Source organism: Hyalella azteca, unplaced genomic scaffold (assembly GCF_000764305.2).
Source record: "Hyalella azteca isolate HAZT.00-mixed unplaced genomic scaffold, Hazt_2.0.2 contig13068, whole genome shotgun sequence".
NCBI lineage: Eukaryota > Metazoa > Arthropoda > Malacostraca > Amphipoda > Hyalellidae > Hyalella > Hyalella azteca.
Genome location: NW_025943003.1, coordinates 1 through 21622, shown reverse-complemented (window position 1 = coordinate 21622; position 21622 = coordinate 1). Strand labels below are relative to the sequence as shown.

At 39.9% G+C, this 21622-nt stretch overlaps 1 protein-coding gene across 1 annotated transcript; it reads left to right on the top strand.

Moving 5' to 3' along the window:
• Window positions 1-219: 219 nt before the first annotated feature.
• LOC125178820 (putative neural-cadherin 2) lies at window positions 220-19597 on the top strand (the record flags this gene model as incomplete). Its single annotated transcript, XM_047883493.1, has 4 exons — window positions 220-334; window positions 11552-11667; window positions 16463-16627; window positions 19187-19597. Coding segments are annotated over exons 1-4 (801 nt in total), but the record flags the coding sequence as incomplete, so codon positions are not given.
• Between the last annotated feature and the right edge of the window lie 2025 nt (window positions 19598-21622).

Here is a 21622-nt window from a genome sequence, read left to right as displayed (position 1 = left end):
TACCGAACAGTGTGTACAATATAGTGTGTACAGTACAGTGTGTACGCTTGTCACACATGTTATATCACACATGTCATGTCACACATGTCATGTCACACATTTATATCACACACATGTATATCACACATGCCATGTCACACATGTCTTGTCACACATGGCTTGTCACACATGGCTTGCCACACATGTAATATCGCACATGTCATGTCCGTTGCAGTGACCCACCTGATGGCACGTGACCCACTTCACTTCAGCAGCTCGCACTACAACATCTCCGTCAGGGAGAACCTGCCCCCCGGCCCCCTCCTCAGGCTGCAGGTCCTCACTACGCATGCTGGTCAGTACAAGTCAAGCCTTCGCCGCGACTGATGTTCTTTTCGTGAATTCACTAAATCGCTTAAAGGAATTCTGATTTTCAATTAAAGCACATTTTTCCAATTATTGATCATATAATTTCTTAACATTTTATTCGGTTTTTTGCTTACTTACTATAATATTTGAATTTTAAGTTCACAGTAAAAATATTTAATTGCACATTCTAATGTTATATAAATGAATAATCGTCTACGTATGATTAGAAAACAAATGTCTGAACGATCTTAGACAAATGGACTGATAAATTCTATTAGGACATTTTCGTTAGTAACTTCTTAATGCCCATTAATGAACCTACTTAGAAAATTAGGATAATGAGCTAGGAGATTTTCCCTAGTAACTTCTTAATGCCAATTTATGAACCTACTTAGAAAATTAGGATAGTGAACTTAATGTTGAATTAAAGCAAGTGTTGTCCTTGAGATAAAATGAAAAAAAAATATTTGTATTCCTGTTACTACAGTTTAAGGGGAGCGTCTAGGGACAACTTTATCTCAGTTATTTACAGACGGATCGATTCGAAATTTGGTACACGTATGTAAAACGGAATTCTAAGACTTTTTTTTTTGTGTGAATTTTTCGAAAAAAATTAAAGAAAACGTGAAATTCTTAGAAAAGGGCCAAAAAGGGGGTACTTTAGAAATCCTGTCTCCTCCTAGGATTTTCAAGCTACAATACCGAGACGCATATCATTCGATGCGCAAAGACCATATCTAAAAAGGTCACTTGGCTGTTTTTTGGATTCCTCATTTATGTGGGTGTGGGAGCATTTTTTTCCGATATTTTTCGAAATTTTTCGATTTTACCCCCGCCCTCCCCCACTTTTTGCAAAATAAAATCCGAACTATAACGATCTGTGAGGTTACTGAGCTGGAGCTCTAGCCGAGCGAAGAGCACATTTTATAGTTAATTTCCCCATTTGAAATTACTGAAGGCCCCCCACCATCTTCCCCCCTTACGGGATCTGTCGTAAACGCATAAATCAACGTACAGAGATGGTGAAAAAATGAAAAGAAATAACTGTATTGCTGTTACTTAAATGGTACGCGCAATACCATCATGATGCAGATAATTATTGAATACTATGTAAATGTATTGCCGTGATTACTTGGTAGTATACTGAATATATTAGATGTATTTAATGAGCAAGAGTGTGGTTTGCTCTGCGATGGGTAGATTTGCGATCTTCAGCTTCAAGAGTTGATCAGCATTACTATAATAGCTCGGTGCTTCAAGCCGGGCTCTCTGATCTTTGCTTATTGCTTCCTAAACTCGCCTAACGCGACACTTGAGCGCTCGAATAGTGAGCGCGTAAAGTTGTGATGACTTTTCCTGCAACTCCGTGAGAGCCAGAGATTATTACTTAGATTATTGGAGCAAGGAAGGGATCGGTTCCCTGTATTTGACTGCTTTGATGCGCCGTTGCTAATATTTGTCTTCACAAATAAGTTTTCCTTCAATTCAAATTCTTCCATCCTATGATATTATGGCTTCAAACTAGATTTTTCATTCATATTGTAATGCTTTAAAAATTCCTGACTATTTAATATTTCGTAAGCCTGAGAATGCGTTATTTCTTCAAATATGGCCAATTTATTATCAATGACACTTTTGCAAAATTCTACCAGTAGAAATTACTTCCGGATTTCAAGGGCGCATGATTGAGCGACGTCCCGAAAGCGTACTTTGTTTTGCTATATCGATTGGGATAGGAACAGAAACTTTCATTTCCATTCTTTATTCCACTTCTACACCTGCTTCTCTTGACCTTCTTCGTTCAAAAATATGAGATGTAATCCAGTTGAACTTAAACTTAGCAAGATCTAAAGTGCAATCCAACAGTTTGGTTGAGAAACAATTAGGTTCAAACCATTCAGCGGACGAATTGAACGGGACAAACATTTGCGCGGCAGAGCTGCACAAAGAATGAAATCGAGCGATTTTTTTTTTTACTCGATGAAAATTTTGTTCCCAGGAAATTCAATTTGCTGCCACGGCAATAAATTTCCTTAAATTTTCGGCAATAAATTTTCAACGAGTTTCCAGGTAAATAATTTCTAATTTTAATAGCTCAACATGAACCGAAATATTGCTACGTTTCTTTAATACGGATTTATTTTAAACTAGTGTTGCTCCGAGTACGCCCGACCATCAATTTTTCCGAAGCCACGAGCTAACTGAAACTGCCAGCGATTTTCAACAGTGAAATATCTACAACAACATTTCAACAGTGGAATATTATGTGTTCGTTTACTGTCTTGCATTCTAGTACGTGATTTTTATTTGATTAATTTAAGAACACGTTGCATATGGTACCATAGAAATTATTCTACTCTGACAAATTCAATTTCCTTGAATTTTACCAGTTTCCGGCACCTCAGAATCGATTGCATCCGGTCTTGAAGATGTATATCCTTTTCCGGTCCTCTTGGGTTTTATTGAAGTATTTGGCATTTGTCATCCACTTTTCTTTCATTTTCATTCAAAAACTTTCAAATGATGACCTTCAGAACTGCGTATCTCATTAGGATCTCCTTGGATCCCATTGTCAAGCCAAGCATTAGTAGAATAAAAATTTTCGACGTTCCTTCTCCATATAAAACTTGGAAATATCCTCCATTGATCTCGTTCCGCTTTATAACATGAAGGCAGTAGGTTGACTCAGGGTGATATGTGATGCGGGACTCGTGTATCACAAGTATGAAATATTAGTGTTTGAAAACTGCCATATACCCATTGTCGCGCCATTGCTGTTGTCGTAATTAAGATGTGGCTTATTTTTATGTGCAGAATCTGAAGTGCGATAAAGCGACGACCTGACCTTCGTCGCGATGACCAAGTGCCATGTCGGCGTGTGGCCGCAGCACCGCGATGTGGCGCCTCTCGATAGAGAAACTATAGGACACGTGAGTCTGTTACGAAAACAACAATATGCTCTGCGCATTGGGAGCGAAGTGGTACTGCTGTGTACGGGTAATAATAAAGTCTGTACAGTGCACAGTATTGTGATAGAGGTTTCGGGACAGTTCAGTGTGCTCTATTTATCTACTCTACTAATTTAAAAAATTATTAATGTTAACGACCTGCCTTCGTCGTGATGAAATCGGTTCATTGGTTAAGAGTGATTTTGTTGTCCCTGCCAGAACATAAAAAAAATTCATTTAATTTTTCTTCCTTGTCCCACATTGCATCTCTTCGTTTCCTACCCGTGGGTGCGACCCAACCATTCCGAAGTATTGATTTATTATAACTGTTCTTCTTGCATGTGTCTAGTAGCAATTGGATTATGGATCATCGATGAACGACGGGTGGCCTTCTAATGCGTATCTGTACGAAGCTCAAAACTCCTGCCTCCACGGTAACTCACCACGGTAACGCACCACGGTAACGCACCACGGTAACGCACCACGGTAACTCACCACGGTAATACACCACGGTAACAACACGGTAACTCACCACGGTAACGCACCACGGTAACGCACCACGGTAACGCACCACGGTAACTCACTACGGTAACTCACCACGGTAACACACCACGGTAACAACACGGTAACTCACCACGGTAACGCACCACGGTAACTCACCACGGTAACTCACCACGGTAACAACACGGTAACTCACCACGGTAACAACACGGTAACTCACCACGGTAACTTACCACAGTAACTCACCACAGTAACGCACCACAGTAACGCACCACGGTAACGCACCACGGTAACAACACGGTAACTATCCACGGTAACTCACCACGGTAACTCACCACGGTAACAACACGGTAAGTATCCACGGTAACTCACCACGGTAACAACACGGTAACTCACCACAGTAACGCTGTGTCTCATGACAAAATTGCTCGCCTTGTGTTCGCCTGCAGACGACAACTCTCCTTGTGTTCGCCTGCAGACGACAACTCATCCCAGGCGCTGCATTTCCTGACAAAAGTTTTGCCTCAAATTAGGCCTGACGTATTTGCCTCCAATAGACCTGACGCAAGACCACATCCCAGGCGCTGCATTTCACCACGCAAGCACACAGCCCACGGCCACGTTCACAATGAACGAGCAGCCGACGCCGTGTAATACTTCGAGATGCGAGGATTTTTACTAATTTCTTTCAATGTGACTATTTCATCATTCTTTGATTGTAGTATTTTCAACATTATAGTTTCCTCGGCCATCGAATGTTATCTGAACCTCTCGAAGCTGCCAATTCTACGTTTGACAAGAAGATGCTACGATTATGTTCGTTTCGATGATATTAGGTTTTTTTTGCATATTATTAGAAGTTTATTTTCTTCGTGAGAACTCAAATTTTGTATACATCCTATCTAATTATATATTATGCTATCTATTTATATAATCTTATCTGTTTATATTATCCTGTATTATATTTGCATTATCCAGTGATTTCTGTCATAAAACATTTATTTAGTAGCTATTTAACAGTACCTTCATTATTGAAATTGAAAATAGGATTTGTGAGTCTGAAACAATATTGTTTCAGACCGATACTTCAAACAACCAACTTCTTTCGCCAGACTAAACTTGTTCTCATGGAGCTCATTATTGAGCGGCTAACTAGATGTTACGCTGAAATAATCCAGCAAATTAGATGTTGTCAAAGAACTCCGTCCAATTTGAAAACAATGCTTGAGGGATTTGTTTGTATTTTTATTGAGGGTTGGTCTTATGACTGGAAGCATCAAACTTTGAAATATGGATTTTTAAAAAATTTTTTAGGAATAATCTAGTTAATGCGAATCAAAGCTCTAAACAGCCACGCCCCTTAACATCTTCATTGTGTTTTTTATGGGGGATCTAATTTATTTTAGTAACTCATTGTACTTATTTACTCCGTTGGGAGGAAATGCCCCTAAACAGCCTGGCGGACGCTTTACTCGTGTGCCCGTTCATCGGGTAATTAGGAATTGACGTTGTTCTGCAAACTCCGAGCCATATCAAATACTTGACTCACAGATATTCAGCTATTCTATCAATTTCAACTTTAAAATAGCGCAAATCTGCATTTCCCGTTAGTGTGGCCGCCACTGCCGTTATAAGAAACCATAAAAAACGGCGCGTTCCGTTATTTTCTAAAAAACGACAGGCCGCACCAAACCGTGCGCTTACTTAGTCTTTGCGTTTTTTTTTTCAAACGGAACATTAAAAATCGATATGGTTATATTTTTTTCCATTGCTAAATGTTTAAATAAGTACATGCTGCCAATTAAATTGGCTGTGAACATCGTCAACCGCTCTCAGGAAGCAGCCACTAGCTTCTCAGCCAGATAAAGGTACTAAGTCATCCATCCAAGCTGGATGAATATTCAGACAGTCGAAATGCTTGCCACAGTCACGAAGCATAGCAAAAGCGTCCGTTTATTCTTCGCGGTCCGGATTGAGAGTCACGTTCATCTTGTGCAAATGTATGACCAGGAAGTGGAGGGTGCAAAGTTATTCGTCACGCGGAGACGCTGCGGCAGGAATAAAACCAAGGCAATGGACTTGCAATCTTCACGCATGAAGCGCTGAGCAGACGCGGCACCCTGATTTATTGCGCCAGCGTTGAGACTTGTGATGCCCTGTTGCTTTCCGTTCTGTTGAGGCTGCTGTTGAACTGCGGCGTTGCTGCTGCTACTTTGCGCACACCTAAATGAGAATGCGAAAGCAGGGTTCCTGTTCTAGATATTTTTCCCTTATGCTCCGCCAGTCTAGTATAAAAATTACAAGACGTCTCACCGACGAGCACTAATACGCACTGCGCATCGGCGCACCTGAAAGGCCCTAGCATATCACATGAAAAGCCCTCCTATTCCACAGGTTGTACGCGCGTAGCACCTGTTTTGGAATCCCGGCATTAGTAGATGTCAATAGTACTCGTCCTACTCGACACAAATAATATTATGTCACGGATTGTTCGTGATGCTGTCATCCTCAAATGAGTAATTAAGTGAAAATAGACAGCTTTTGTCGATTTTTATACATTTTTCTCTATTCTTTGATACTTTAATTACTATTACTGTTGATAATAGATCCAGTCTTATAGCAGTTATCAACATCCATTGGATGAACTAATGTTAGTAACAGAATGTAACATAATAATTGAAACATTAAAATCACTTGGGTGATTTTTCACTGTATTATTTTAAATTGTCCAATTTTTTTGATGTAACTTGTTAAATATTAAAACGGATAAAATACTATTATTGATGGAATATCAGATCTGAATTCAAGCACTAAAATCCTGAATTCAAAAGGGTTCTTCAGCTCAAATTAATCCTTCTTTCTCTTGCCAGATGATTTGTTTGTCGATTAAAATTAGTTCAAATTTTCAAATGTTTCAACTCCGGTGCTGAAACTCCCATTGTCACTTCTTACATCTATGTTTCTGTGTGCAAATATTCGTCCCTTTTTAGCGGAACGCCTCTTTGTTACGGCGGAATTTACGCTTAAGAAAAAAAGTATTGAGTATTGTGTACCTGCAATCATGCTCAGCTCTTTTTCATTTCATAATTTTTTTCACCATAATTTTTTTATCACAATTTTGCGCCGTAAAAGGCCGCAACTTCGCTCACTGATGGAATGACCATTCGAGTCGTTATGCGGCCGCTGTTATCGCTCATTGTCCTATTTTATTGCCCAATATGGTCGTCATTTCGTTGCACTTTGGTTCCACACTAGTAATTTATGTGGAAAAGTTTCCTATTAATATGTTCGCAGTGATAGTTGTCAGGAGCGACGTTGGCGCAGCTGTTTCGAGCTTCAGAGATGCTGCATGCGCTCTCTAACGGGATTTTGAACGCTTCGCTAAGTATTGATGAGGCATAATATTATTCAAATAGAATTTTCGGTCGTACAAGTTATAATAATAATATTTGCCAGGTAAATCTTGATCTCTATTAATTTCTTATGTTTAAATAAAAACAGTCCAGTATGTACTATATCAAAATTACTTTATAGCACCGATCGGTTCTACATGTCCAAAAGTCTATTCTCTTATATAGCGCCATCACTGCTTCATTAAAACCATAATTTTAAAACAGTGAAATGATCTGATGCTCCGAGCCATGCATCGATCAGACACATCACTAATTCAATAAATCGTCAGTTTAAATTACCTTTTGCGGACAATCCAGCATCAAAATTGCTTTGCTGATTAAAATTCAAAATTGCTTCGTCGCAATGATTAACCCCTTGAACAGATCGCAACTATGTGTCAAACGCTAGATAATTTTATATTGTGCATCCGTTAACTCCCAGTGAGCTTGTAATAACATTTTTCTCTTTGCTATTGCGAATGATGGCACTTCAAAACGTTAGACTCATTCAAATCTCATATGACTTGAAATTGAGAGATTTCCGATCGATGTGCTTCGGTCTTTTTTTCATTTCAGTAATCAAATCGGATTAGCCGTGCTCTAAAAATCAATTTGCTTGTCCATGCTGTTTTTATTAGACATAAGTTTCTCTACTGCATAAATGTTTTATTATACTTCGTTTCCTAAATTTTATTCCGTTTTATGTATATCAACGGTGAAGAAACCATTCGCGGAAGTAGTGAGGCAAGGGAAACCTACTCAGCTCTTGAGCATTGATCACTTTGAGCCAGGAGGTATTTGAGTTCACTTGATTCTCAACGTAAAGTAACGTCAACTCCGCTTACATGGTCACAAATATGTGCATTAGAACCCTAATTTTCCTCGGACTTCATTTTCGAGGGAAATTAACTATCTAGTGGCTCGAGTTTAATGCGCTATCATTGTTTGAAAAGATATCCCTGAGAAACTTCACAATTGAGATTACTACTACGACATTTGATACGAGGTGTTTTTTTAAGTGTTCGCTTTGCATGCGAAAAGCCCCGGGTTCGATCCCCGGCACCTCCAGTTCTTTTGTTATATTAACATGTTCTGCATGGATTTTTAGCAACCGCAAATGAATGACATAATAGGGAATAATTTTAAGTTATTCGTAGTTGTGAGTGGCTTGGCTTTGCTTGAGTGGCTTGGCTTTGCTTGTGTGGCTTGGTTTTGCGTGAGTGGCTTGGCTTTGCTTGAGTGGCTTGGCTTTGCTTGGACGACGTTGCGCTCTCGTGTAAATCGTGTTCAGTCAATGCGATGAACTCCGGCGATGCATTCAGGGACGCTGACATCCTCTCATTTCGAGAGCATTTGGTTTCTGTAGCATTATTGGCTTCCGTTAGTGGAGCGTGTATGAGGTCATCCCTATGGTAGTTAATTATTCTAAATAATTAGAATTTTTAATATAGTTAGCAATTTTTGGTGAGTTACAATAATTAATTTATATTCACTGGATAGTTAACTGATGCATTAGATCACGAAGAACACAAATAAAGAGTCAATTCAAGAAGTTTCGTGCTCATTTCTCCCACCTAACCCTACTGATTTCCAAAATAGTGCGTGTAAATTTCTCCAATACATTTCGAACGGTCCAACTGAGAGTATTTTGGATCTGTATTCTCGGGGTGATGACGCAGACCTGTTAGTGTCCGTGTAGTGGCAACACAAACCTGCAGCGGGCGCTTGCCGCTTGAGTTTTTGTTGTGGTGTCGGTGCGGAGGTCAGCACAAAAATACGGACGGATAATTCCGCTAATGCAAACTCTTTCTCCCTAATGCGGCGATGAACTTGCGGATCATTATTTTGTTAATTCATTCCGGCTTGAGCAAGTGGTGCGCCGGTTATAATTTTCTTCTAATCTATCTAAATCTAATGCACGAGTACTTTCATTGTCTGTTTTGCGTTCCTTCCTGGCATTTACGGTTCTCTGTTCCGAAATATGCTTGGCTGTACCTACCCTTAGCCCTTGAGTTCTCAGCCGTCAGGCCTGTGGTGACCAGTGCCTAAGAAAAATGACAAAGAAAGGCCACTTAGTTTTGTATTATTTCCTCACGTTGCCATATCATCAGAAGTTATTCTCTAGCACCGAGGCCCGGTTCTCCTTCCTGCGAAGGAGAACCGTGTTCCTGATGCGCCACGTGTGCATTAAACCGCTAAGCTAGGGCGTCATAATTTTTTATCACTATACCTGCGTGAATTTGAAACCAACATATAATCAATGTATTTTATTCATAGTGTATCCCAATCTATGTAAATCAGACCAAATGAATCTATAAGGGATTTTTCTTTTAGATAAACAATGAAGGAGGGAATTATATTTTTAATGACGAAAGCTCTACTTTCTTGGGTATAATTTGCACGTTTTTTGACATCAATTTTGTCATGTCACACATGTCATATCACACATGTATGTCACACATGTCATATCACACATGTATGTCACACACATGTAATATCACACATGTCATGTCACACATGTCATGTCACACATGCCACGTCACACATGTCATATCACACATGCCACGTCACACATGTCATGTCAGACATGCCATGTCACACATGTCATGTCACACATGTATGTCACACACATGTAATATCACACATGTCATGTCACACATGTCATGTCACACATGCCATGTCACACATGTCATATCACACATGTCATGTCACACATGTCATGTCACACATGCCATGTCTCACATGTCATGTCACACATGTCATATCACACATGCCATGTCACACATGTCATGTCACACATGTCATATCACACATGTCATGTCACACATGTCATGTCACACATGCCATGTCACACATGCCATGTCACACATGCCATGTCTCACATGTCATGTCACACATGTCATATCACACATGCCATGTCTCACATGTCATGTCACACATGTCATATCACACATGCCATGTCACACATGTCATGTCAGACATGCCATGTCACACATGTCATGTCAGACATGCCATGTCACACATGCCATTCTATTGCACAAATTCGATTGATTGCCGATGAATGCATTAAGATTGATTGATGCTAAGACAATTATTCAAATCATTGTCTTAGTGGTTTTGCAGTGTGTCGAGCAATGCTTTTTGCTGTTGTTGGATGACTGGAAAACAGGTTAAAACAAATTTTTTCAAATCATTTTAATGACGCACCTAACCACATTAACTTTCGAGTTACACTAGAGTTTAAATATATTTCGATCGAAATTACTAAACGAAATTAATAAATTGAATTCTAACCAGAAATTAAAATTCGGAANGATTGGGATAGGAACAGAATATTTTATTTTTATTCATTATTCCACTTCTACGCCGTCTTCTCTTGATCTTCTTCGTTAAATAATATGAGATGTAATCCAGTTGCACTTTAACTTAGCAAGATCTAAAGTGCAATCCAACAGTTCGGTTGAGAACGCAATTAGGTTCAAACATTCAGCGGACGAATTGAACGGGACGAACGTTTACGCGGCAGAGCTGCACAACGAGTGAAATCGAGTGATTTTTTTACTCGAAGAAAATTTTGTTGCCAGAAAATTCAATTTGATGCCACGGCAATAAATTTCCTTATATTTTCGGCAATAAATTTCCTGTATATATTCGTTCAACGAGTTTCCAGGTAAATGATTTCTAATTTTAATAGCTCGACATGAACCGAAATATTGCTACGTTTCTTTAATACGGAATTATTTTAATCTAGAGTTTCTCCAAGTCCGGCCGACCATCAAATTTCCGGAAGCCACGAGCTAACTGAAACTGCCAGCGATTTTCAACAGTGAAATATTTTCATATATAAATAATAAAAGTATTATAACACTTTTTGTCTTCGTTTACTGTCTTGCATTCTAGTAAGTGATTTTTATTTGATTAATTTAAGAACACGTTGCATATGGTACCATAAAAATTATTCCACTCTCACAAAATTCAATTTTCTTGAATTTTACCAGTTTCCGGCACCTCAGAATCGATTGCATCCGGGCTTGAAAATGTATATCCTTTTCCGGTCCTCTTGGGTTTTATTTAAGTATTGGCGTTTGTCATTCACTTTTCCTTCATTTTAATTCAAAAACTTTTAAACGATGACCTTCAGAACTGCGTATCTCATTTGGACCCCCTTGGATCCCATTGTCAAGCCAAGCATTAGTAGAATAAAAATTTTCGACGTTCCTTCTTCATATAAAACTTGGAAATATCCCCATTGGTCTCGTCCCGGTTAATAACATGAAGGCAGTAGGTTGACTCAGGGTGATATGCCCATTGTCGCGCCATTGCTGTTGTCGTAATTAAGATGTGGCTTATTTCTATGTGCAGAATCTGAAGTGCGATATTCACTGCTGGACTGGAAGCAGCGCTACTGGTTCACGGTTCAGCCGCACACCGGCGTCGTGGCGCTAGTGGCGCCTCTCGATAGAGAAACTATAGCACACGTGAGTCCGTTACGTTACGAAAAAAATATGTTTTGCGTATTGGGAGCGAAGTGCGACTGCTGTGCACGGGTAATAATAAAGTCTGTACAGTGTACAGTATTGCGGTAGCGATTTATGAACAGTTCAGTGTGCTCTATTTCTATACTCTACTAATTAAAAAAATTATTAATATTAACGACCTGCCTTCGTCGTGATGAAATCGGTTCATTGAGTGAGAGTGATTCTCAAACTTTTCATTTGGCTCACTTGCTTTCGTTGTCCCTTATAGAATATAAAAAAATTCTTTTAAGATTTCTCCCTCGTCCCACATTGCATCTCTTCTTTTCCCACTAGTAGGTGCGACCCAACCATTTGGAAGCATTGATTTATTATAAATATTCTTCTTGCATGTGTCCAGTAACAATTGAATTATGGATCACCGATGAACGACCGGTGGCTTCCTAATGCGTATCTGTACGAAGCTCAAAACTCCTGCCTTTGTCTGCCGCTTGTCGTTAAACATGCATTATTCTGATCCCAAGATTCGCTTTTGACCGCACTACGCAATTAGGTGTTGATGTGTGGTGTGAGAGAGACTTGCATGGGTATTATTAAATCAACTGAGGATTGTTTAGGTCAATAACCAATTCATTTGGCCAAGAGGTGCAATCTTGCACCTAAAGTAACAGGCGGCACTTTGGCACCATTCATTGCTAAACGCATTCACTGAGCATTGGTCTTGAGTAGTAAATTATTTTAATAGAAGAGTGTTATCAGCGGCCTATTGCGTTCCATTCAGAGACTGGTGATTAGTTGCCATACTCTGTGGTCGTCAGTTGAATATCTAGGAAGAATTTCAGGCTGCTGACCATTGAACTCTCAGTGGTGATGGATGATTCGATGAAGATTTGTCTCCCGAGTTTATTGTTGCCACATAATAATTTTCGGACTTCAGATGGGCGATGATCTGGAAAAGGTTACTCTGTGTTTGGGCTCACTTAACTAAAGTTGGTTACATACTTTATTCCTTACTAAACTCCGATTTTGATGATTAGTGTTATCCCATGCAGTTTATAAATTGTTCTGTGATACAATTTTATTTGTACCTAATTTAACCAGCCTATATATTAACTTTATTAATCGAATTTTCCCCAACTCCACCGTGTGATATTTGACAATGGGAATCTTTTTTATGTTGCCTGAAATCACTAATTTCCTAATAATAATTTATTAGGAAATTATAATAATTTATAAATTATTAATAAATTAATAATTTATTATCCCAAAGAAGTTATGTTCATTACTATATTGCAGTGACTCCTTAGGATCTGCAATATGCAGAGAATTTTAGCATTGATTGTATGAAAGTTATTATTTCGCTCAAAAATATAGCAGCGATTGCATGGATAAAATTAATGCATACGCGGCTGCAACACTTGGTTCTGTGATGGCACGTCTCTATGGCTCAATAATGTTCTTGTAAGTTCAGGCGACGCCGTGATTGAGATTTTTACTTTTAAATTTGTACGTGAAAAATTTTTGAAAGTCTTGAAGTTTTTAGGTTTAATAGTGATTTATATGTATTCTGGCGAACCTGAAATTTTCTAAAATCAAAATTTTTTATTTAGCATGCACACTTCCTTTCTTCTTAGTTCGCCATATTGCCCAGGCTCAATTCCTCCTACAGTCCAGAGTGAGCCTGGAACAGTCGTCCATCTTTGTAGGTCGTGGGACAGCAACTCTGTTGGCTGTCCGCCGTCCGCCATAGCGCGAGACTCTGTTGGCTGTCCGCCGTCCGCCATAGCGCGGCTCTGTTGGCTGTCCGCTGTCCGCCATAGGACGACATCATCAACATTTTTTTTAAACATTTTTCGATTGTAGTACACAATATCATACTTGTTATCATACAAAGCTCTGATTAATCTTGCAATATAGCATGACACCAAATATGCCATGTTTATTTCTTTGATGTTAATCCTAGGCCGATAGTCGATTGCCTCCTATTCTCCAAGCTAATCCTTCCAGCTGCAAACTTTAATCTTGTTAGTGAATCAAACTTGAAATTATTTGATTTGCGTTCTAGACATGTGGGATGTGAAGAATTGCTAGCATGGTCATTTAATTAACCCAGTTTCTGAGTGAATCTCAATACTTTTTATAATTTCATCATAACGCTTTTGTTCTTCGTAATTTCTGACACGTGTTCTACAAACAAGTTTAATGTGACCTGCAAATGATATTCCATCGAATACAATATCCTGGTCGTGATATATGACGCGCTTTATCGGTGACAGGCACGAGGTCGTCCTCGGGAGCTGATCCAATGTGTCCACAATTGAATGCGATTAGTAATGGCATAAAAGAAATGCAGAACTCATTTTTTTCTTAACACGTTGACTCCGAAGTGGTACATATGCGTTCCACGAAATGTATTTCTCCAGGATGTAGTGGTACATAATTCAGGTTGCCTAAAATCGGCCAAATCCGAGAACAAAAAAGGCCGATAACTCAATATATACTAGTTTATTTGTAGGTTCCGAAATAAAAATTCCATTTATTTATTTTTTTTTTGCAGTATTTAAAATTCAATTAGGTAGTACCCTTATCATAAATTTTAGCCGGCCAACGCAATTGAAAAAAACTAAATCACGGAATTTGTCTAGTCAAGCGTCTAGGGCGAATACTTATCCAGTACTTCCTGTATTCATCCAGAATAGATGAATATCCAGTACTTCCTGTTCTGGGCCTATACTTTCAAAAAAAGTTAAGAGATCGTAAGTTCATCAGCCAATCATTGACGGTCTTTCAAGCAAAATCCACCAATCATAGACAAGAAAACAGAGCGTAAGTACTTACGTTAACTTAGCGAGTTTTGAAAGTATGGCCCCTGTTTAGGCCGGAATGACTCACCCACACCAAACCCTTGGTCTAATGACGGCAACACTTGTTACCAAACGTTTAGGTTCGTACAGAATAGTTGATGTATCGCTGTATAAGGTAGCAGTTTTTTCTTCACACAATACCTAACCGTGGTGCAGTGGTAAGTGCACCTCCAAAAAATCCTATCGGCTGTTTCGAATTCTGCAAATATTTATACACGAGATCTTTAAAGAAAATTGTTTTCTCAGATCAATACTGTTATCCTAATTAAACCATTGCTTGAATATTTATCAATTATTTCAACTTTCACATTCAAGATCAACTTGGAGACTCAGCTACTTCCTTTCCAACCGCCACATAATTTTGATACAATGCGTATCATGTTTCAAAACTTTATCCTCCGAGTATCAAAGCTTTCTAACTATTCACTGGCATAATCCAGTCTAGATTGGACAAAATTCCGTGACCAATGACTTTGTCGGCGCAATTAATCGGTAGACAATTGCCCTCCAGACGAGCTTTTCTGCCTCGCAAATGCAGGATCACTCATTGGTAATAACGCCGTGAGTCAGCGCTTTCTTGCTCGTCTATTCCCTGATTTTTGGTCTCCAACTTTCGAAGTGGTCGGTTTTTCCGGAAAGAATAAAACTAAATTTTTCGAGCCGCTTGGAAACCGCCCGTCTGCTGTACAAATGGCTCCATTTTGTCCAAAATTCGACAGCTCCAGTTAAGAAGATATCTTGTCTCTTGAATTGAAGTGCTGATTGTCCCTTTTACACTGAAAACAATTCTAGTACAATCTTTGTGAAAGTTGACGCCCGATTAATGCAGGAGATTAGTGACCGTGGCTGTACTCCTGCCAAATCCTTCCATATCGCTGCAAATAATTGCTTTCCTATACAATCGTGCGTCCACTGGATGATGGGATGTCATTTGGGCTTAAAATCTTGCAAGTTACTTCCTTTTTGCACTTGTGGTTTCATCCAATATTTATATAATAATATAATCTAATTCATTAATCAGGTGTAATTATTTGTGCGAGTATTTTATTTTCGTCGGTGATGTTGGTCAACATTTTGTGCTTTGTATCATCACTGCGTCATTATTTGCCCCTGGCTCCCTCGCAACGCATTATTCCGAGCGACGGGTAAGGAACGCGGAATTAATTGGTGGTCTTTGAAGAGCTCACACCACCTGTCCTATTGTGAACACTTGCCTTTGCCACGATGTAGCTCCACCATCTGGTCAATTGTGAACACTTGCCTTTGCCACGATTAGCTCCACCATCTGGTCAATTGTGAATGCTTGTCGTTGCCAGGCTTTATTATATTTATTTAAGGGTCGCAACATATTTTTGAAACTATTCGAGTGCTTATTTTGTGGACATCCTCCGTAGTTCCAATGCTTTCTTTCGTTCTCCCTAAATTCTTAAATATTCAATACCTCAGCTAGTGTGTCCGTATTTTCGTTCCACAGCGTCTGTCATTTTATCGCTTCAATAATTTTTTGGTTCTTCATAATTTTCACTGATTTCTAGCTCACTTAATTTGGCCCGTACCCATTCTTGGGCAACAATTTCTAGCCGTTGGAATGCAACATCTAGTCTTGGAATGCAACAATTTCTAGCCGTTTCGATATTGTTTCAAGCAACAATTTCTAACTGTTTTCTTCACTCAATAATTTCTCGACTCGTCCCCTCAATTGGTATATACTCTGAATGCTAAAATAGTCTCAGTTTTTTTTTGAGGGGGGGGGGGCTTGCAGGAACTTTTTCTTATTTCTCTCCCTCAAATTACTCAAGAGGCTAAAAATCTTGCCAAACTTTACAGATCCCCTGAGAAACAGGTCCTGTTCTATCAATAATCAATATTTAGATATCTTAATTACCGTATTAATGTCGCCAGTAACGCATCCTCTATTGTTATTGACGTCACAGCTGACGGTACCGCTGGAGGCGCGTACGTCTCAGGGCAGTGCAGAAGCGACGTTGTACGTCACCGTAGAAGACGTCAACGAGTTTCCGCCGCGTTTTGCCAACGACTTTTACCAGACGCAGATTACTGAGGAAGACGACAGACACCTGCCCAAGCCGGTCATACAGGTGCGTGGTGCTTTAACATGCACAAATTGCACATTATGTCCTCATTTTGATGCCAGTATCATGGTACTATAGCAGTCGTTCTTAGTTGACGTAGAGTTCACGGTTTGAGGTTTAGGATATACCACGACATCGACAACAAAATTGTTTATGGACTCAGAACAGGTACCTGGAATTAAAATAGTGTGTTTAGAATGTGCCGTATAAATTTACATGTAGAAGCATAAGATATAAGGAGACCCGTACTTATATAGAACTTGAGACAAATTATGACCGATTGTTGAAGCACCGAGATATGGGCTTTGTTGCTCCAGGAAACAGGTAACGGAAGATTGCCTGCATGTAGCATGGCCACAGAAATATTTGGCTATAGGGTTTACTACAGACTGGAGTCTTGGCACAAGGTAAAACAGAAAGATTGTTTGAAGGAGCAACGGATGAATGAGATGTCTGTGGTCTGGAGTGAGATGTTCACGAGCTACCAGAGGGGCTGGCCTCCTTATTGATCGTTTCCGTAATATTATTTTTGAGCGATACTTAGCCCGTAACTTAAAATTTAAATTGACTTGAAATAACAAAGCTAAACCACTTAAAGTCCCCCAGGTAAACAAAAAAATTTAAATTAGCCATGAAAGATATCAGAACTTGCCCACGTGGAGATTTTCCAACAGCTGCTTCCAAGCAGCGCGGCTCTGATTTATAATGGTGAGTTGACTGCATCAATAAGTCGCGTCAAGAAGTCAGGTCAAGAAGTCAGGTCAGAAGTGAGGTCAAGAAGTACTTCAAGAAGTCAGGTCAAGAAGTGCTTCAAGAAGTCAGGTCAAGAAGTGCTTCAAGAAGTCAGGTCAAGAAGTGCTTCAAGAAGTTAAGTCAAGAAGTGCTTCAAGAAGTCAGGTCAAGAAGTGCTTCAAGAAGTCAGGTCAAGAAGTGCTTCAAGAAGTCAGGTCAAGAAGTGTTTCAAGAAATGTCAGGTTGGGAAATATTTCCCAACATGTTCTCACTGTTCCAAGTCCTGATATATTTTTCAACATGCATCACAGATTCATAATCTTTTTAAAATAAGACGCGACGACGATGGCGATTTAGAGGAGCTGTTCATTATTTGCATCCTGTGCTAATGAGGAATCCAAGGACTAGACAGAATATATACTCTAACAATTTTTTATGTGTAATTCATGTAATGTTTATAAATTAGTGGCATTTCCCGTATATTTTGTTGCTGCAGAAGAGTGCTGGTGAAGCTCAAGTTGGAGAGAATGCAACGTAGAGCTGACAAACGTACCATTTATTTCGGCGTGAATTTTTTTCAAGCAGAATTCAAAACCATGTTTCGCCGGTACTGGCTCACTGATGTTCGCCAGGATGTTTGGCCAAACTTCGAGAAATATATCTAAGGAGCTCAATATATTTCTATGGCATGCTCAAGATATTTCTGTAAGGAACCCCCAACATTTTTATGATTGTTCAATATACATTTGTGAGGTTCTGCAGGTGCAGGTGTTGTTGTTTTGGGCCGAGGAAAAGTTATTGAACATATCGCGCGACGGTTAACGCCGAGCGCGAGCATACGATGCCTTGTGTATTGTGTCGTAATTTGTGGCGCAGACGGCGATGAGCCTGAAAAACAAGCCGCACGAGACGCTCCTGGAATGCGTGGAAATGGAAGAATCGAAATCGAGGCTTGTTGGCAGGGGCTCCGAGAAATCGAGTTCTGGCTTTTGGTGATGAAACATTGCGGATTAACGGAAGATAACGTACGCGTGTTGGCATAGGAACGAGTACCAAGAATTGCGACTACGTTATTTTAAGGAAACAATTTTTGCTTCTTACCGTATAAAAGTTCCAGATTCATGATTTTTTGTATAAATTTTGGGGCGCAAAATATTTTCTAGAGCTCAAGTGCAAATTAATACATTTTACTCTTGAAACAGAAACGATAATGCTTCCAATTAACTTCTGAATGCTCTACCTTCTTCTCGTTTGACAACCATCACAGTTCAGTTCATTTCAAATTTGCTTCTGGAGCGTTCTTGCAGGACTATTAAAACGCCAGCGACTTGTCATTTGAATTCAGTATGAGTCCAAGGTAAAAGCAGTGCTTGGAGTTATACGTTTCCTCTTTCTATGCGTTCTTTGCAAGAATTCGTCAGCAACATGGACGGCATATCTCGGGCTATACATGGCGGCTGATAGGCCGAATGATTCAAATCTGGTGCAATTTGGTAGCAATGATAGAATTCCCGATATTCCTCACCCGAATCCGTTGCTCGGGTTGTGGCTTTCATGGCGGTTTCAATGCTACTCGAATCCCTGATCTGAGTTTTGATGAAGAAGAGACTTCCTGTCGCGAGTTTTCTTTGCCTCGCATTCATAACAAATTTTTCAACTGAAATCTAGCTGGCGAGGGCTTACCAAGATATTCTTCAGCAGGAATTGGACTGGCGCCAATAATTTTTCGAAAGTCTTGAGGGAAACGAATTGCTAGGAATTTTTATTTTCGTTTGTAACCTTGTACACGTTTTTATTTAATTTGGTATTATGTTTAGAAACGATGTTTTCCAGGTGGTTGCTCGGGATCGTGATGGGGGTAGATGGGGAGTGCTGCGCTATTCCCTCAGCGGAGACGGAATCCCCCATACCCAGGACCCCCACTCACAGGATTCTACTCCCAACACCCACAACGAAGCTACAAGACATCAAGATTCGTCTCAATCAAGATCATCGCCGTTGCTGAGCGAAACCCACCTGTCGCACGTGACTCCCATATCAAAATCGTCGTCGCGACCATTGGAGTCTTCGTCGCTTGTGAGTGACGTCATCCCCGGTCTTGCGGGTCCGGCACTTCGGGTATCTTCTCCAGGGGCGCCACCTCCCGCGGTCGCGCCGCCCTCGGTCTCCAAGAGCCAATACTGGACGCGTCGCCGCGCTGCCTTCTCTGTTGATCCAGAGTCCGGCACCATCTACGTGCTCAAGGTAAGTATAACCGCAAACCGGCAAACTGCTAAATACCTCCGATACGTTTCTTGCCCGTTTTGTGGGTTGTTGGTGTGTGTGTGGTTGGTATTCACGTGCACACTGTGGCATGGTGAATTTGGAGGACCTTTTACCAGTATTTTGGAGTTATGGAATATTTGGTGTTGTATAGACATGGCGTCATGGAAACGTGAGCTGATTAAAGAGTTGGAGGTAATATGTTTTGATGGTGGGTCCTGTTCATGCCAGTTGGTAGAGGACCAAATATGACTCCAGAGGAATTTCAAAGAGGTCTTCATATTTGAGGTCCAAAATAGTTTGATGGGATCTGATCGTCGAGTCCGAGTGAAGAGATAAATTGATTCTTTGTATTGTTCGTCTATGATTTCCCTTTTTCTGGGATCGCGGTCTTCATTCTTGGTTATGGCTATCGGAGGTGAAGAGTCATTTTACCGGTTGTCGTCGTATGTTGACTGATGCGAAGTCGAGATATGTTTGACTGGTTGTGTGCTTGGTTGTTCCTTCATTTGATTGTTGTTTGTTTTTGGATTTTTTTTGCAGTAAGGACAGTCTGCGGGTAAAGTGCTGCGGTCTTTGCAGCAGTTGAGGCATTTTATGTTGGTGTTACTGCATTGAGCGTAAGTGTGGTCTTTGGCGGCACATTCGGAGTAAGAGGAAGTGGCGGATGCACGCCTTGATGTGTGGGGCTGTGTTACACTTCCTAACATTTATAACAGATAAGTAGGTGCTTAATCAATAAGTAGGTTTAATTGTTGTGTCTGTGGTTACGATTTTGATAAAATGGGTGTAGTGTTTGATTGAATAATTCATGGTTTGATCGTAATCAAACAATGTATCATTGTTGATTTTATGTTGAATTGTAAAAATTAATATTGATTTTTTGTATTATTCAAATCAAACACTACACCCTCGTCATCAAAATCGTAACCACAGACACAACTATAGCCTTTATGTTGAGTCGTAATTTCATGTTAGAGTTCGTCGGCGATGTGGCTTCCTGCGTCGTTGCCAAGCTGTCTAACAAGAATGGTTCGTGTAACTCCTAGGTCGGATGGTATCATGAGAGTTGAGTAAATTGTATTGAATGTATCTGTCGCTTTCTTGGAAGTCAGCTTGTCTATAGCAGTCGCGTTAGCGCGTAAAATTTTAGAGCAGTGCCTGTGAGTCGAATCAGTGGAGGCGAGAATACAGATAGGTACATGATTTGAGGGCAGTCTTACAATGTTAGTGACACAGGCACTGACATGAATTAGGCACACTTTCCTATAGCGACGCGCTCTTGCTTATGAAAGGCTAGTAATCCGGAAGCTTGAGTACAGGAATAGAACCTCGTACAGCCGCGAGGGCCGACGGTCCTGCACTGGCAGTGCCACAAACTTCATTATGGAACAAATTGATCGCGCTTTTTGGCCGCTCTATGGACGCGTGAAGTGCATTTGTGGCTCCACGAGTTCTCTTTTGAAGCGCGGGAGGAAAGGATGCGCACCTGGCAACCACTAAGACGGCGTCGTCACCAACGACTCCAGTGACACACTTTTATAACTTACCACAAATATTGATTTTTCTCTATTAGTTGCTATGAAATTAACTTATAACAATTTATGATTAATTGAGAAATATTTGCCTGAAATTTTGCAATGAAATGAATTTTTATGAGGACTATAATTTAGCTAGGTGCCCCAATATTGGTTCATTATACTGTTTCAATATTGGTTCATTCGAGTGATAGCATCTACTTATATTTTATTCATTGCAGCATCAATTACAGGAACCTGCTTCATATTTGTGTATTTGTCACCTTGTTTTGACAAAAATTTAACTGGTGAATGATGCACGTGGCGCCAATTTTCAACTATTCTAAATTGAGTATATATTCTAATTTCCGAGTAGTCTGCACTTCCCAAAATTCTGATTACTTGATTCATACTCTCTAAAAATCATACTCTCTAAAAAAGTACAATGACTGCATTGCAGCAGACTTGTTGCAAGTTCAAAACTTCATTA